General features: G+C 40.8%; 1 protein-coding gene across 3 annotated transcripts in view; it reads right to left on the reverse strand.

Moving 5' to 3' along the window:
* The window catches only part of Adamts19 (ADAM metallopeptidase with thrombospondin type 1 motif 19), a 188,124-nt gene extending 171,093 nt beyond the window's left edge, over nt 1-17,031 (reverse strand). The window contains exons 1-2 of one of the 3 annotated variants that reach the window (XM_040741782.1): nt 16,457-17,026; nt 15,285-15,922 (exon numbers count right to left, since the gene is read on the reverse strand). In XM_040741782.1, coding sequence (XP_040597716.1) covers nt 15,285-15,922; nt 16,457-16,544 — 726 coding nt within the window. In that variant the 5' untranslated portion in view covers nt 16,545-17,026. Of the gene's footprint in view, nt 1-15,284; nt 15,923-16,456 lie in introns of all 3 variants that reach the window. The other 2 variants (XM_005069088.4, XM_040741783.1) reach the window with 2 other exon arrangements.
* Between the last annotated feature and the right edge of the window lie 807 nt (nt 17,032-17,838).

The following is a 17,838-nucleotide window of genomic DNA, read 5'->3' on the forward strand; positions in this document are numbered from 1 at the left end:
GGAATTATAGAAATTCAATAAAAGGCAAGTTACAGAATGATGCACAGACTTTGTTGCTCTCTAAATTAAAATACAATATTATGTACTGGAGATAGGTGTGCACATGCTTATAGAATTTTATTTATAATTTTGATTATGTCATGAAAAAGAAAGTCTTATTAAAGACACACTACGCGCAACTGTATTGGCAATATTTTAAAATTTAACCATTTTGAAATGTAAATTTTATGAACTTCTTCATAGTAAAGCAGCCACAAACCTAGTTGATAGGATGGAAAAACTTTCTGTAAAATATATAATGACTGCATTAAAAAAATAAACAGTCCTGCTATAAAGTTAATCGAGTAGGAGAGTTTCCAGTTGCAACATAGGAAATTCACACAGAAGGAACCATAATGATTGATGACATAGAAAATTAATCAGCCTGACCAAAAAGCAGGGAAGCAAGCAGATGCCACTTCACACTCATTTCCTCAGAAATAAAATGCTGAAGTGGGGAATTAATGATGGCTGTCTGAGTAGTGTACTCTAGAGGAATGCTAAAGGAATTGCTATGAGCATGTTGACGGTCAATGCTGCCTTAAATCTTAACCGAGCATGTATGTATTCAGGGGTCCAGATGCACCACTGAAAAGCAACTCACAAGTGCACAAGAGAAAGCAAAGTGTGCAGGAAAAATTATTTCTCAAGTTTAAAAAACGAATCGGAAATAAGATGAGTGACTTGTACATGTAGCCATTTAATGGGTGGTTTGTGGAATATGCATTTACTTAAGAGCAGTTCAGAGTTTATTCTCTAGGAGATGAAGCATCTATACATAGAAAACACTGATTTCCTGGAGAGTCGGGGACTACCTGACCTCCTACACTTCAGTGTCATTTAATCAGCATTTCTTCGGTAGTTCATAGACTTCATGTTGGTTAAATCCACAATACGTTATGTGTGTCCGAAATAATACTTAGAAATAACATAGGGATTAGCTTCATTTCCAAAGACCTGTCCATTTTAACATGGAGAACATGATAGGATTGGAGAGATGGTTGGTAGGGAAAGAATTTGGAGGACATGGCAGATTTGGTAAGAATTTAGGGTTTTGGGTGGTTGTGGGAAACTTCACTCAACTGCTCAATCAATCAACATTCATTTCCAAGAATTCAGGAGGTAAGTAGTTTTGCATGCTTACTCTCAGATCTGCTCAAACAAATACAAATTATGTATGCATGCATGTATGTATGTATGTATGTATGTATATGGGTACATTATCAATTGTGCTACCCTAAATTAATTCTTTGGTTTCACTTAACTTCAAAAATATTTAACAGGTGTCATCTGAGAAAGTTTAAAGATGATGCTAAACTGAGATTACTTTTGTCTTATCACAATTGCATTTCGCAAACATAAATTCACAAATGATGTGGGGAGGACCTACTCTATTTCTACTTAGAATTTTCACGTGATGAAAATAAGGTTATGTTACCAAGGACTAGGAACTTACACCAGATGCTTTGGCTGTAGAGAATTCATAAAAGAGCCACGAGTATCCCAACGTAAACTTTTCTCTCTGATATATCATTTTAAAATATAATAAAAATATGAGTATTTTTCTCAAACACAGTTCCTTAATTTTTCTTTCAGTTCCACAATAGATTGCTTCATGGAAATCAGAAGAGGGCATCAGATGCCATAGTGCTGCTGGAGATACAGGCTGAGGTGATTAAATGAGAATGTCCCCCACAGGCTCTGGAAAATGAATACTTAGACCCCAGTTGGCGGTGCTGTGTTTCAGCTGAGGTCCGACAAGTGAGATGGTCTGAGTACCTTAGCACAGAGGCAGTATTAGCAGTGAAGCTACCCCATATTTAACAGTCCCTATCCACTAAAAGTCATTGTGCATATAAAAACACATTGCACAAGTACAAATCTCCACAAGCAATAAACTACCACCATGATGGACCCTAAAAATGCTGCCCAAATACTTTATAAATAGTTAAGATTTTCACTCAAATCTAAAGTCTAGTGTGTTTCTCTTGTGAAGTTCATTAAAGAAAGTGAAAAACAGAAGGCTGAAATCACACCAAATACAACACAGAGTTCAAACATGGGTTCATTCTTCCTTTCAATCTAGTAACTTTTCTGAAATGTATTATTTTTCAGTGAATCCCACATACAGAATTCAACTCTGAATGTAGGTTCAACTCCATTCAGGATTAATTCAACAATTAACAGAACAATGAATAAGAATAGTAGATCCCACTACTGCATACGCTGCAGACTGAATTAATTTGGAATTGAAGTCACATGATTTACTGAACTATATTCTAAATTAATAATGTCCCATACTTCTACTACAGACAAAATAAGATTAATTGTTTCAATGGCAAAGTGCTTATGGAAAATGCTATGCTATTTGTAGTTTAGCATGAGAACACCAAGGAAGCACGGAGGTGAATTCACTATTTCACAGATATAAACACGCACCTATAAACCCAGTTCCATTAATGGACATGTATATGAAGCATACATGTTTGATATGTACAATGATTCATTAAGTAAAATTTGACCATTAACAAGTAGTCTAATATACAGAACACAATGAGATAAATACAAAAAGTCAGATTTGTCATGCTATTATTATTGATAACATATTTAATATAAAGTGTACTTTAGGAACAGTTAGAGACAGAACTCAAAGATCACAAACACTCTACAAATACTGCCACTGAATTTTATTGTTATGGAAATTTAAAATGTTCTCCTTTTCAATCATATTGTTACTGTGGTAAATATCATTATATATTACAAATTGACCAGTTTGGGCTTTAAGCCAACATTCAAACATTCCCTACATCTTCGAAGCTACCAACACTGTTTACTGAGAAAAAAAAAACTTTAAATTCCTTAGGAATCCAAAAGAAATGGTTACATAATTTACTTCTCTACAAAATAAATTATTCTGTTTGGGCCATCACTAAATTTGCTGTTTAGTTTGTGTCATTTTATCCTGGAAAACATTCAGTCAGATTTTGCATGTATTAACACGAAATGATGGACCTGACAGACAAGTGAATAGAGCCGTTGCTTAGCATTTGAGGGGGTTGTTGTCAGTTTTAAATTAGTGTTGTATGTTATGACTTGAAAAAGGGAAGTTCTAGAAAGACTTCTACATTATGATTCCAGTTAGGTATTTTTAAAAAACAAAACAATATTGTGCTTTTATGGATGCACATACATAACGAAATTATGAATGGAAATATGTTTACAATGTTGAGAATAGTGGTTACATCTGGAAACTTGAGGAAGAAATTGGCTGCCAAGGGGACCATGAGAGCTCCTACATGACCCTCAGATTTGAAAATAAAGGCCTTAAGCAAAACTGGTGAAATTCAGCATTCACAAAATCTGGGCTGCTGAATTAATGTGTGTATATTCATGCAGTTATGAAAATGTACAGTTAAAAACTATATATTTATTGAATGAATTAAAGACTAGTGAGGAATTGACAAAGATTATGAGCATGTAATGCAAAAAAGACATGAAAACTGTTGCAAAGAAAATTAAGATTAGTCAAGATTGCCAACCATAAAGACTTCTAACATCCACAATGGCCAAAGACTTGAAGGAAGGAGAATTATAGTGCAACTGGTGAGGATGTAAGTTGGGCTAGCATCTTTAGAAGGTGATTGGCAGGATGCACTGTTTCAGTAATACTAGCCTGAATTCCCCCTTCCCTCAAAGATACCATTTCCAGAAATGTCTTAAAGGGATGCACAAGACTCCAGTTAAAGTTGTGTGTGACAGAACTAGTATCCTTTGCATTTGTGTAAAATGGTGCTGCACTAAAGGCCTAGCAACAGGAATCTGTCTTCACAGCGTCTGCCATGTACAAGCACAGTCACAGCCAATAACATATTATCCGTGCAGAGCATCTGGGAGAATGCTTTTTCTGTGCTTGTGCCCAGCTTCAGCTAGCAGGCATGATGCCATGTTCCGTGCCCTTCTCAAGTGCGTGAAACTGCAGAAACATACACAGAGAGGGGGTGGGGGGAGAACTAGGAGAAATGGGACAAACTGGCAACATTTCGATATATTTTGGCCGTTCTAAATGTGTATCTAGGCATACCGACAAGATGCTCTTGAATATCTAGTCACAAGACAACACTTTGTAACACTCATCCTATCTGCACTCCTATGTATGAGGTCAACAATCTGTCCTGAACAAGTTTATATGAGTATTTCTTTAGTATCATCTATAGTTGTATAAATAGAAAACTTACCTTATTTTAAATATAAATGAAAAAGTCTCAGAAAGATTGAATAAGTGTCTTATTGAAAATAATAAAGCTAATGAAAAGATAAGCTCTTGCTCCTAAGCCAAACGCTGATATTGGTGGTCTAAATAAATTATGTTTTCACATTATGCATTATGATTTAGCCATGCTGTATGACAATATATGATTACATTATCTGTGAAAACTCTTGATTTTGTTTTCTTCTAAAAGCAATGCAAATAGAAACATTATCATCTCCATTCATCAATTTTCCTTCATAGTGTTTAGAGTGGAAACAATGGAGGAATTACTCCACACTCTGTATGGTGGTTTGAATGACAGTGTCCCCCATAGGCTCAGATATCTGCATGCTTAGTGTTGATATTCAGGCATCTGTACTGGCCTGCCCTTGGAGTTCTGACAGGATAGGTACTCAGCTGCTGCCATTTAAGAGTACCACATGTGCCTATTCACTATGTTCCCTTTTAAATGGGCCCTGCCCACCTCCCATCTTACTCTTTCTCTCCCTCTCTCTGTCTGTTCCTCTCTCTGCGGCCCCTCCATCTCCTTCCAGAAGATTAGGATACAAAGTTCTCAGCTACTGCTCCAGTGCCATGCCTGTCTGATTCCCACAATGATGACAATGGATTCACTCACCTTCTGAAACTGTAAGCAACCCACCAATTAGCTGATTTCTTTAGGGGTGCTTGGATAGGGTGTCTTTACAGCAAAACAAGATAGAAGAATCTAGTGAATTTCCTGCTCCCTGCAGATATTTCTCATGTAAAATGCTACCTACCATTGTCATGACTCACAACGATTTATGATTAATATATTTAACTGTTCTACTCATTTAAACTTTATGGTTTGAAGAATATCCTAAATTTTTAAGAGGTAAATTGGAATATCCAAACCTGACTTTTACTAAGAAAGTAAATTTGAAGTATTCATTTAAGAATAAAAAAAAGGTTTCCTTTACATAGCAACCTCTCATAGAATCCTTAAAATATAACAGTTTTTAAAAAGTAGACTTAGCACATAGCATATCTCTGAGGTTATGTTTTCTATAAAGCATGTGTCATACCACAGACAAAATGTTTGTGTAAACTCTAATGTACTTTTCAAAAGCCCATGTTGTTATTATGGCTCTACCCACATTGCATCACGGGATGCTTTGGTTTCCTCTTTGACTTGTATTTTCAAAATTCCCAGGGGGATGGCAGCAGGAGGGTTATACACACCTGGTATGTTTCTGCTAGAGAAAGAGCCAATGGGAAGAAATGAGAGAAGAATCAGGCAGACAGTTCATCATGTAGTTCCATTATTCAGTCTGCCATGTACTATTACAAACCTTCGGTGAGCTATTAATAGGTTCAGAACCGTGTCACCAAGAACCCAGATTTTAACTTGTTGAGATTCTGCAGCCAAAGGCAAAAGCAGCCAAGTTCTTAGACAACTTACTAAAATACCACTGGTGAGATAACCAGGCAACCACATTAATGGGCAGACGTAGGCAGGAACATGCTATTCCAAAACATTCAAGTGGAAACTAGGGAATATTCTTACATTTAAAAGGTACCCTGAGTATATGTCATCAGACTCAAATTCCTCTTTTATCTTTCTGCTCTCTCTCTTCTTTTCATAACACTGTCTCCCACATAGGAATATTTGTTTTCAATCCACTTGGATTATGTAAACTGTTGGGACTTAACGAGAACAAGGAACTGTAAAATTGAAAATGAAAAATAATCAATCATGGGGCCCAAGTAAGAAACCAAAACTGCCTCCCACTCCTTTGTCCCTCCTTCCCTTTTAATGCTTTGTTTTAATCTGAAAGTCATGTAGCCCAGAGTGGCCTCAGACTCACCTTAATTTATGATTCTCCACCTCCAGGATGTACAGTACCTTGTATGCGTGTGGTAGGGGGAAGTAGGGTATCAAACCTAGGGCTTTTACATACCAGAAAAAAAGCAGTCTGCCATCTAAGCCACATTTTCAGTCCTCAAATCTATCTCTTTCATCTATCATTTTACCAGATGATGTGATTTTCAAATGACACTTCTGTTTGTCCTATCAACCTTCCTCCGACTACAACCAAATATTCCCTCACAGTAAAAGTCTTAATATTATCTTATCCCTTAGAAATATTGATTGAAAATAAAACGTATAGGATAAAAACTATGGCTTAATTGACCCCCAAATTACAATGATAAAATTATTTTTTCTAAAACTTTAAGTACTTTAAAACACCATTTATCATATGACCCAGTCATTCTATTTCAATGTATTTACTCGAAGAAGAGTGAAAAGTATGTATCTTCACAAAGATTTCTACACAGATGTTTATATTAGCAGTAACTATAATAGCCCCAAAGTGGAAATCATCTAGCAAGCATGAGTTGCTGAAATGATAATCATGAGGTACATCCAGGGAAGGTAACAGAAAAGGGCTGGAAGGAGGAAAAGTTGGGGTGGTGGAAAGTGATGCAATTCTGTTTCAACTAAACACATTAAAGCATAATAAAATAAAAATAAATAAAAGTAACTATGTTACTCATCAAAATAATAATATGATTACTAATCGTGTCATAGAAATAGAGATGCTTAATTTCTTTCAAAGAAAAGGAAAAAGGGAATGTACAATGTGACCACAAACATAAAGATAACTGAATGAAGCCAGGTACACACTAAGCTTGTGTGATTTCATTTACAGGAAATGTTAGAGTAAATCTACATGGAAAGAAACTTGGTTATTACATGAGACTGGAGATGAAGAGTGGCTGCAAAGAGATATGACAGACACTTTGAGTTGACTGAAATGTTCAGAACCTCAACCACAGTGAAGGCTGTGCACTTCTGTGAATGTACTAAAACAACTGAGTTGTACACTTAGCATAGACGAACTTTACGGTATGTAACTCAGAACTCCAATGAAGGATGGTAGAAAGACAACATTCATAACATCCTTTCCAATTTTTTAGTTTACATAATGATTTACTCTAGACAGAGTCAACCTGATGTCTATAACTCCATCTCACTAATAGGAAATAATTAGGCTATATTTGGAAAATGGTCCCTGGAGGGAACTTGATTTTAAGATCACCAATTTAATAATTTTTAAAATGCTACTAATTTCGACCTCAGGAAATTACAACTGAAAAGCTACTGGCATTAGGAATTATCTGTAAGTATACAAATTGGGCACATACTAATTTAACTTTTAAAAGTCAGTTACTTCTATAACAAATTACTCAAACTTTATGCCGTGATTATGTTTCACACATGATTCTTTACAAAGTAGAGTACTCAGGCTTGCTATTTGGATGTGACACAATTTTGAAGTTCTGCATCCTATGTAAGGATATAACTGAAGTCTGGTTATATGTATGTTCCTCTGATTGAATCTCTGAATTGAGGAACTGAAAAACTCCAAGAAATGTAGTGTTTTTATAACTAACTAAAAGCATCATATTTTACTTACTATTAATTTATATCTTCAAGCCCAAATTACAATGGTAATAGATTAAGTGTACTATTTTATTAGCTGGTAAAATTATCTTTCTTGTCACTCCTGTTAGCATGTCCACTGCTTTCACTATTAATTCTAAAGGTCTTTATAGGAAAATAGACATCAAAATCAGAGTATGAGCAAGTGCATAGATCTGGTATAATATTTATTGTTTGAAACAGTTTATCATTTTAGTCCTATTGAGTTCCCTTGATGTTATCTACACCGCTCCAACATTCCAGCTCAGACAAATTCCTACAAAGAGTCCACAGTTTCTCTTCATTGATGATTTTAAAATATTGCTCAGCAATGCCTGTCTGTCTCTATTTAGTTGTATCTTAACTTGGTAGTAGGTAAAACTGTGTCAGTCTGAAAGTATCCTCCACATTTTTCTCGGATAAATTGTATTTCATAATGACTGGAAAAAGTTAGAATAAGTCCTCTGCTTTATTGCCAGCTAAAATTTTATTGTGTTTTAAAACAACTTACTTTTGTTTGCTTCATTTCTAAGATGTTTTCTAAAATGAAAGGTAAATTTCATCTTGTGTTCAACTTTTTTTTTTTGTCTAGAAAACAGAAAGACATCCACACTGGGACTAATACCCCATTGTATTACCTCTCCACTAATTCAAAGTTTTAGCTCAGTGACATTCTGAGTGTGGTCCTGGAAGAACATTAAAAGGTATGGACAGAAGGTATCTATGCTTATCATAAGTTGTGCTAAAATATGATAGAAAAAGGACAAACTCAAGATTTTTAGAACTCTTTTTTTAAAGCTTAGTGGTTGTAAAGTTCTATTAAAGATCTTGAATTCGGTGGGGTGTTTTTCAGTGCCACTGGAATGGCTGGCCTCAGATTTCAGCTTGCGTAAGACACCACTAAATATTACAAGGTATTGCTGGAGCACTAGTTACCCTCCATAACTTAAAGGTAAGAACCTATCCTGAAGATAACACACTTTAATCATAAAAGATGGAGAAATTGAGCTAGTACTGACACAGAAACTCCATCCTTACTGTCTAGCTTACTGGCTGGAAGATTCTATCCACAACACCAGAGGAGAAGAGTAACCATCAATCGTAATGAGCTGTTTTTCTGAGAACTGCAAAAATGATTTCCCTGACAGCCCACTGGTGCAATAGTGAGATGAAGACTGGATGTAACAATCCACTTTCTGACTGGATTTAAGGCCCCCCGCCCTAATATGAAACCTTTATCAGGAACATGAACTTGTGGCTAAGCATGTAACGGGTCCTAGAGAGGAACCTACCACTATTATCCTACTAAATGGACACAGTATTAAACCAGCTCCTAGTGGCTTATCATTATGCCCATATATTGATGCATCTCTGAACCTTCATCAGGAAAGCTTCCATTTACAATTGAAGCTGATTAGCAAAAAACCCACAACAATTAAAAATGAGAAATATTTAAAGATTGTGGGGGTGCTCAGCCCTCAAAGGGACATCTGTATCATGTCCTTGCCTCCCAAAGTTCAGGGACCATTGCAAAACAGGGGGGAGAAAAATGGTAAGAGCGAGAGGTGGTGAGTGACTATGAGGAAAGAGTGGTTTTCTGGCCACAGTCGGGCAGTTCCACAACACAGATGTGGTGTTGGCATGGGCAAGTCCTGAACAACCTTAAGCTAAACAAGAAGCCCTCGGTGAAAGCAGAGGTGGGTTTGATGTTACATTCCCAGCCGAGGAGCTATTTGCAATTGATACCTTCTGTGAGACTGAGAGTCCTGTTTTTAAAATGTGGCTCCTGGTTGGTTGACCAAGTTCCAGTGGATGATCACACATACATGAATATATAAGGAGCACAATTTGGACTCTGTGGGTTAGCAAAAGAGAAAGACAAAAGAGAACTGAGTAGGTAATGAACTGGGGGTGGATCTTGGAGGACTTGGGGGAGGATGTAAATAGGATAAAAACATACTGTATAAAATTCTTAAAGAACTAATAAAAATAGGGAAGAAAAATAAATTGCTTTTTTAGTTTTCAAACACAGTCTTTATGCTTGAGGTTAGATCTGGAACTCCAAGTTTTAATAGAAAATGCTCAATATCGTTATCTCACCAACTCCTTACTTTCCCTATCTCCAAGATTCAAATGCTGATGTCTACACAGTACATGTTAACATACATATCAGGCACTAGGAAATCTAGTTAAAGGCATGATGATGTAGGCTTGCTATGTAAGTGGTCACTCCTTTAGTTATGCCAGATTGAAGCAACAGAGCTAAAAACAAATCTGGAGCAATATGACCTCATGTTGGCCCTCGTAATATGCCTTTAATGATTCTCTTTCTCTCTCTCTCTGCATCCCTCCTTCCCTCCCTCCCTCCCTCCCTCCTTCCCTCCCTCCCTTCCTCCCTGCCCCACAGTGAGAATACTGGCCTAAGTTCAGCGCTGTCTTTACACAACCTATGAGTTAAAGTAAAAAGAGTTAGTTCAGTGCAGATATGTGCACACTACTTATGAGATGAAATCAAGTGCCTCTCACTGGACAAGTGGGTACTAACCATCCAATCCCCAGGGTCTTTCCAACACTACCACATAATCACCCTATAAAAGTATCTGGGTAGCTCTGAATGGCCGAGCTCCCATTTTCTCACTTCCCTCAGTCTGCGGCTTGGCATGGGAATAAAGATGGGAGGACACAGTAATGTGCTCACTGGAGCTGCACTCTGAAAGCACTCCGCATTGAATCACAGTCTCCGTTTGTCTGGGGAACCCGGAAGGCTCTTTTTAGGAATCTCCTCCTCAAACCAATCCTAAAGGGTTTGCTATTTACCCCATCATTTGTAAATATTATAAATACATATGGATCATTTCCCTTATTTAAACCACTTCCCAACAGGAACAGACCTTTGTCTACGATTTAGTCAATTAAAATCATTAAAGTGTTGTAATTGCTATTAAACTAAAACATCCCCTTGCTAATGGGCTCTGATCTAAATATGCTGTTTTGTATTGCCTTACAAATATTTTTTGACTTGCTGTGTAGATTTTTAAAATACGCTTGTGAGGCTGGAGATGTGGTTCAGCATTTAGAAGCATATGCTATTCTTGCAGAGGTCCTGAGTTTGATCCCCAGCACGTGCACAGTGCTTCACAACTGTCCACAGCGACAATTCCAGGAGGTCAGATGACCTGTTCTGAACTCCTAGGGCACCACACATATGTGTGCTACACAGTCATACATACAAATAAATAAATAAATCTAATCTTTAATACGCTATTTATGATTCAGTTAGTAAAAGTCAAAAAGAAGTAAATATTGGTAAGTGAATACAAAATTCTTCTTGCAAGAGGACTGTCTCAAGTTTAAGATACAGATCAACATAGAGCAAGGAACTGGTATTGTACTTTCTGTTCTCCAAACCATCTGCACTGTAAGAAATAAAGAACCACTGATGGAGATTAACAGAGTACTGCACAACATGCTTACTTATAAACATTGTACACATGCAAATGTAGCTAGGTGGATAGCTAGATTATAGAGGTGCTTCTTAAGTTAATTGCTACCAATTAAATGAATTGAGTAAGAACACAAAATGTGGAGTAATTACATAGAAAGTACAATGTGTGAGATCAAGAGTTCCCAGACATGTCCATCTGATCCTCTAAATCTCTGGAATTTAGTGCAGTCTTATGAACCAAAAGGATATTTAATAAAGTACATCTTTATAGATAGATGACAGAAAGATAGATGATAGACAGACAGACAGATAGATAGATAGATAGATAGATAGATAGATAGATAGATAGATAGATACAAAGACAGACAGACAAACTTTTATTTATTCCCAGCATATGGGAGGTAGAGGCAAGCAGATCTCTGTGAATTCGAGACCAGCCTGATCTACATAGTAAGTTCCAGGACATCCAGGTCTACACAGAGAGAAACTCTGTCTCAAGAAAGAAAGAAAAGAAAGAGAGAAAGAGATGAAGAGAAAGGAAGGAAGGAAGGAAGGTACATACACCTTTCCTAGTTTCCCAATAAGTTTGACATTCTCATAAAACCATTAATGTTCAGTGCCTCTCTCTGTATGGAAAATTACAGATGATATATTTTATATATTTTTGAATTTTTCTCATAATATATTCATTGTAATTAAATTTATCTTTTAAAAACATTAATATTCTAGGAACTCATAATTAGAAATAAAAAAGCCCAAAATCAAACAGAAGAATAGGTAAAATATATAAAGAGAAATCCTATAAGATAGCAAGAACCAGAAGAAAGAAATTTTAATAGTAACACTAGTAACTCTACAGAGAAAGGTGAGCTTGCACACTTTAGTCAACCTATGCGCGAAACCTCACTGCCACATAACACATTGCCAATACACACGCATGCCTCTTGACATGCAAAGTGTTACCCAGCCAATATGGTATCTCCACCCTTCTATGTATACCACACTTCATGATAGGAAAATAGTGGAATCATACATAGGACCGTCAAGCCAAACTGAGGGAGACAGTGGGAAAGCCTTGAGAGTCATTAAACAGAACTACTCAAAGGAAATCGCACACACATGGTGAAGATATTACAAAAATCTTAAAGTTGCATATGCATATGTTTGTATATCAGTGATATCCAGACCATGTACTATATTCATATAGCATGTTTTATACTTGGAAAAGAACAGTAAATAATAAGGAGGGAACAGGTATAGGAGGGGTTTTCATCATATCACTCTTTGGGGGCTCTACATGGTAAAATTTGAAACCTTATTTCAAAGATAATTTATTTTGGCCTCAGATTTTAATGGGAGATGAGCCTCGTGTGCAATTCAAGATTCAAAGCCACTTCTGTGAACTCTGAATAATCCATGCTCTATCACCAAATACTACAGACTTAATCATCTCAGAGCAGCTGATGCCCATATTGCCTAATCTGTTAAGTCCTTCTCTCTCTACAAAACTGTTAAGTATTTAGTTCTTTACAAAAACTGACAACCTTTTTCCTTTTATTCAACATCTGAATCTTTTTAAATATGTAATAATCAAGAAGCTAATTCAGCTCTGTGGTTAAGTAGTGGCTAGCAGTTAAAACTCATTATGGAGAAGAAAAAGAATAACTAGACACATGGTGATTTGCCCTGGTCTAAGAAACTAACAGTAAGAAAACCTCTGCTGCTGGAGAAGAATAATGCTGTTACCAACCAAAGGCTGGCACACTTGGAGATAATCCACCTTCTGCAGCATGGTGTCCGTCTCCCGCAAGGGTCACAGAATGGGCAGTAATGTAGTCTAGACTCAGCAAGTTAGCCAGTCAAGGTCCACACTCTTGCAGATGATGCTTTGGGGGTCTAATCCAAATGCACATGTTAAGGTCTTCTGCTTCTTCTGGCCTAGACAGAGCTTGTTTCGTTCATTTCTTCTACAGACATTGCCAATGCCTCCCCCAGTCTCTTCTGTCTACCTGCAACGCTCTGTCATGTGACTGGAGACTTTCTCCTTATTCGTAGGGACCCAGTTAAACTTCCGGACATTAGGAAGCTCACCCCAAATTCCCTACCTGGGGTTTTTACCTTGGGCAAAGACTTCTAAACTCTGGTGTGACATGTGACTGCTCACAATGGCATGCCATTGCTTCATGGCTCCTTGTCATATCCATTTATATACAGCAACTTACCTCTGAAGGCAGGTTAGCCCTCAACACAAGATCCATTGAATATCCTTAAAGCTGATGACAATTATCTCATTCCTCACATGAAAGGAACTTGTCACTGGGAAAGAAGCCAAAGCTGGGGTCAAGATCACAAATTATCCTCTCTTTCCTAATCCAGAAGCTCAGAAGGGAGGGACCTGGCATGGCAGTTGGAGTAACAAACTTACCCTCCTGGCTAGTTGCCTACATTTTTACTCAAATTCTGACTGCTATACTGTATTGCTGGCAACGTCAGTCCTCTTCAATAACAAAGACTTCCCAGTTCAGAGTATACACTTGTATGGTTAGTGGGAAAAGTGAGCAAAAATCCAATGTGATAAACAGGGAGGGATGTCAAACTCTTATTCAGTTCATGAAAAACCTAGTCATAATTCTAACTTTATTCCCTGAAGTATGGTGAGAAGGCACAGTTCATTTGGAAAATCTGACCCACAGCCCAGGACTTGATACAGTGAAATGCTTTGTCCCCCACTGCTCTTACCACACCAGGAGCTTTCTATATGTAATTATTTAATCCCCAGCCGAAAGCCAGCAGACAATGAAACCCCCACAAAATGTTTACCTTGCTGAGGTGTTCGAGTATCAGTTCCACAGAAAACATTTCCAAAGCTTTTCATGTCATTTTTCCAAGCCACCTTCTCAGTCATGCCTAAAATGCCTACATTCGAATATTCACCATCTAGTAAAATATAGCCTTGTCCAGAAATTCACATCATTCAACCACTCAACCACCAGAACTTTGGAGGCACAGGTTTCCAGTCTTGTTTTGTTTGGGTTTTTGACTACCTTTTTTTTTTTTTTAACATTCCATGCCTTTGGGTGGTTTTGACTGTCATCTGTTGCTGTTGGATTTTCCTCCAAGGCATCAAGTTGCTTTTATACTAGTTCTTATACCCATCAATGCCTCCCTCTGAAGAGCCTAAAAACTCACAGGAGGATTTTCCATGAGGTCTGCCTTATACTAATAATAAAGGCCTTTAGGGGTTATGGTAGGAAAATAAGATAAATACAGTTACAGCCACTGACCTGGAGAAATAAGATTCATTAAAATAGTCAATTCTGTCGTCCATATTTTTATATCGACACAAGGTAAAGGCCAACTTAAGGAAGTCAACACAGGGAGAAAAGTCAAGTAATGGACATGGATAGAGAAAGTGGCTTTGACTTTCTCAACAGGGTCTTGGGAAAGCACCCCACCTTGATACCTTCCAACAAGGAGTCTAAAAAGAAAAGGGGACTATTGTCAAAAAAACATGGAAAAAAAAGTTAAATCCTAGCCCTTTGCTGGTGGGATTCCAGGGTTGCCCTGTGGCAAACAGCAGCTTTAGACTTTTGCAATGGGTTTATCTACCTGTCACAATATAATCCCCAGAGAAGTGTTTTGACCACTTCGTAGTGGGACACTTAAACCAAACAAGCATATAAACACTGGAAAATCACAGATGATGAGCTGAGGGCGGGGGCAAGTATAGAAGGGATTCAGCGTGGAGCAGATTACAAACTGCTCAAAGACACTACGTGGTGGGCATGCTTCAGGAACTCAAGAGACAGAAAGAAGTTGAACCACATTGAAGAAATAGGAAAAGAATCCCAAAGAAATTCACAGTTCACCTGAAAGCTCCTTGTGTGCCTTAAACAGTCTGGTTCACCGGACTGAGTGCCCTGGAGGTGTTCCTTTAGAAATGCTCAGTACTGACACCTGGGTGGTAAGGTGTCAAAGAAAGTTCAGAGAAATACCTCAAAGAATGGAGGAGGTGGTGCATGCAAATCAGCCTGATGTATTAAACAAGGGATGCAATGGAGATCTGGGGATGGGAGGGCGCTTACCAGGCCACCTCCACAGGTGCTGAAAGAGGCCAGAGAGCCTGGATGGCGCAGCACGGTCCCAGTGTAAAAGCAGGCGGCGTCTGGTGGCGTGGGAGGGCGAGGATCAGCCTCTGCCCTGGTGGGCTCGGGACCCGGATTTGGCCACTGCTCCACCGCGAAGCGCTGCGCCAGGAAGCGGCCATCTCTCCGGAGCAGCAGGTACAGGTCCCGGGAGAGGGCCGGGATCCTCAGCAGCACCTCCTCGGTGCTGGGTTCCTCTTGCTGGGCCGGGGGAGGTTGCGGGGGCGATGGAGGCTGCCATGAGGAGGGGGATCCCGAGGGCAGGGCCGTATCTCCGCTGGATCCCCGAGGCAGCTCCCGTGATTCGAGTTCTTCCTCGTCCTCACCACCTGGCTGCGGGGTAGACTCGAACCAGGAGTCTGACTGGCCTCCCGCGGCTTCTTCCTGCGGCGCCCGGGCCACCGAGCGCACTTCGCGCGAGCTGCCTGCAGCCTGCGCCCGGCCGCCGCCCCCAGCGCCGCGCCCCCAGCCCGGGTCTGCGCTACCCCCGCTGCCGCCCGCCGCGTCCAGCGACTCCCGGCGCCAGAGTGCAGGAAACACGACTTCCCAGTCCTCGGAGTCGGGTGTGAACTGCAGCCCTGCGGATGAGGCAGACAGACAGGCGCGGGGCTTAAAGTTCACGCATGCATTCAGGCACACGGTTCGTACAGATACCATGCGATTGCAGGAATACGAGGGAGACCACCCGTCTAGCTCCTGAAACTCCTGCAGGACCCTAAGTCCTACAGACTTCGGCACTTTCAAAATAAAAGTGTGGCGATGATATTTTAGCATAGCCTCGCTGAAACCTGTGCGAACTCCAGCATAATCTCAAAAGTAACAGGTCATACTACCTGGTTTTCCTCCAGATACAGTAAACACAGCTTTGAACCATTACTTGAGGTGGGGATGGGAGAGCTGATTATTTTACAGATGCTAAAATGAGGCCAAGAAAAGTGGACTTCGCTTGCACTTGGGACCCCGACCTGCTCAACTGCCCCGAAAGCTGTTTCCCTGCTACCCACAGAGCTCTGCTCAACACGCACGGAGTGCACCAGTTCTGCCCTCCCGTGTGTCCTCAGTCCGCACTGGCCAAGTAGGAGAGGCAACTCGAAAGTCACTCTAGAACGTACCTGAGATGGTCCCCTGAGACAGGAAGCCCAGCTGGTAGAGGAGGCAACAGCAGCAGCAGATGCGAGTCAGGCGCGTCTCGCGGCCCATCTCCACGGTGCGCGCCTCCCGCGCGATCCACTGCGCACGCAGCCGCCTCCCCGGAGCGCCGGAGGCCAGGCGGCGACTGTGCCCGGGCCCTTTGTCTACCAGGGGTAGGGGGTGCGGGGGGGGGGCAAGCTGTGTGATTCCCGGAGCCCGGGCGGGACTGGGGTGAGGAGGAGCGGCGGCCGGCAGCGCCCAGGCTCTCTGCGCTCCAGCTCCCAGGCGAATTAAGTGATGAGTGAGTCCACTTTCTGCGCTGCGGACCGTGCCGGAGTTTCCAGGCCCGGCGGCCCAGGACTGTGCCGCAGTCTCGCCCGAGAGCTGGAGACGCTGGGAGGGCCAGGCGGTCTCCGGCCGGCCGGCGTAGTGCAGTCCCAACCGATGCTCGCCTCCGGCACCGGCGCACAGCGAGGCCCGCGCCCGGCTTTGGACAGCTTGCCAAGCAGAGCTCTCTGCACACTCCCCGGGACTCCGCGGCGAGCAGAAGGCTGGCTGGGGAAGGGGGCGGGGGAGCGCGCGCTCCTCGAAGGGGTGTGGAGGCAGGGGAGAATCAGGCGGGTCAGACCAGAATCAGGGACCCAGGGGTGCCCGCCAATCGTGACGTTGCAGGACAAAGGTCCCAGAACACAGCACACGTGCTCACAGACTGGGCAAGGGTGGTGTTGGGACCCAAAGTCTCTCACCTGACACCTGATTGGCCATCCCGAAAGACCTAATTTGCATCCTCCCACCTTCTGTCCTGCGGGGATGGGGGTGGGGCTGTGGCTTAGGTGAATGCAGGTAGGGGCCTTCCCCTTTCCATCCCTTCCTTCCTCTCTCTCAGGCTCCTCCTCTGTCCAGTTTGGCCACTCTAAGTCCCACACACAAAGCAAAACTCAGTGAAGACTTGAGGATGGAGCTTCAACCTGACTGGCAGAGTTTTTTGATTTGTCTGCTCTGTGTCTCAGAATATTCCAACCCTGAAGGTAATAAAACCTTTCAAGGAGCATAGCAAACAGGTTGCCAGGACAGTAACAACAGCCTTTTCTTGGCTCCCCATTTATCAGTGTTTCTCCCCTCCTCCTCCTCCTCCTCCTAATCCAACCTCTATTCCAATCCTCTACAGGAGGCCAGGCTCCAAGGGTTAATGCCAATACACTTGGGGAGGGGGGTCACAGCTGGGAGTGGCTTCCCATATCCTTTGTTGTTTTACCTTTGGTTCCTAGTCTCAAAGGAGGAAAATATGCCTTTAATGGAGAAGATCTTATTTTAAAGGCAATTGATTTCAGTTGTTCGCATAAGCTTGGTCCTCAATGCTTTG

Source organism: Mesocricetus auratus, unplaced genomic scaffold (assembly GCF_017639785.1).
Source record: "Mesocricetus auratus isolate SY011 unplaced genomic scaffold, BCM_Maur_2.0 Super-Scaffold_6730, whole genome shotgun sequence".
NCBI lineage: Eukaryota > Metazoa > Chordata > Mammalia > Rodentia > Cricetidae > Mesocricetus > Mesocricetus auratus.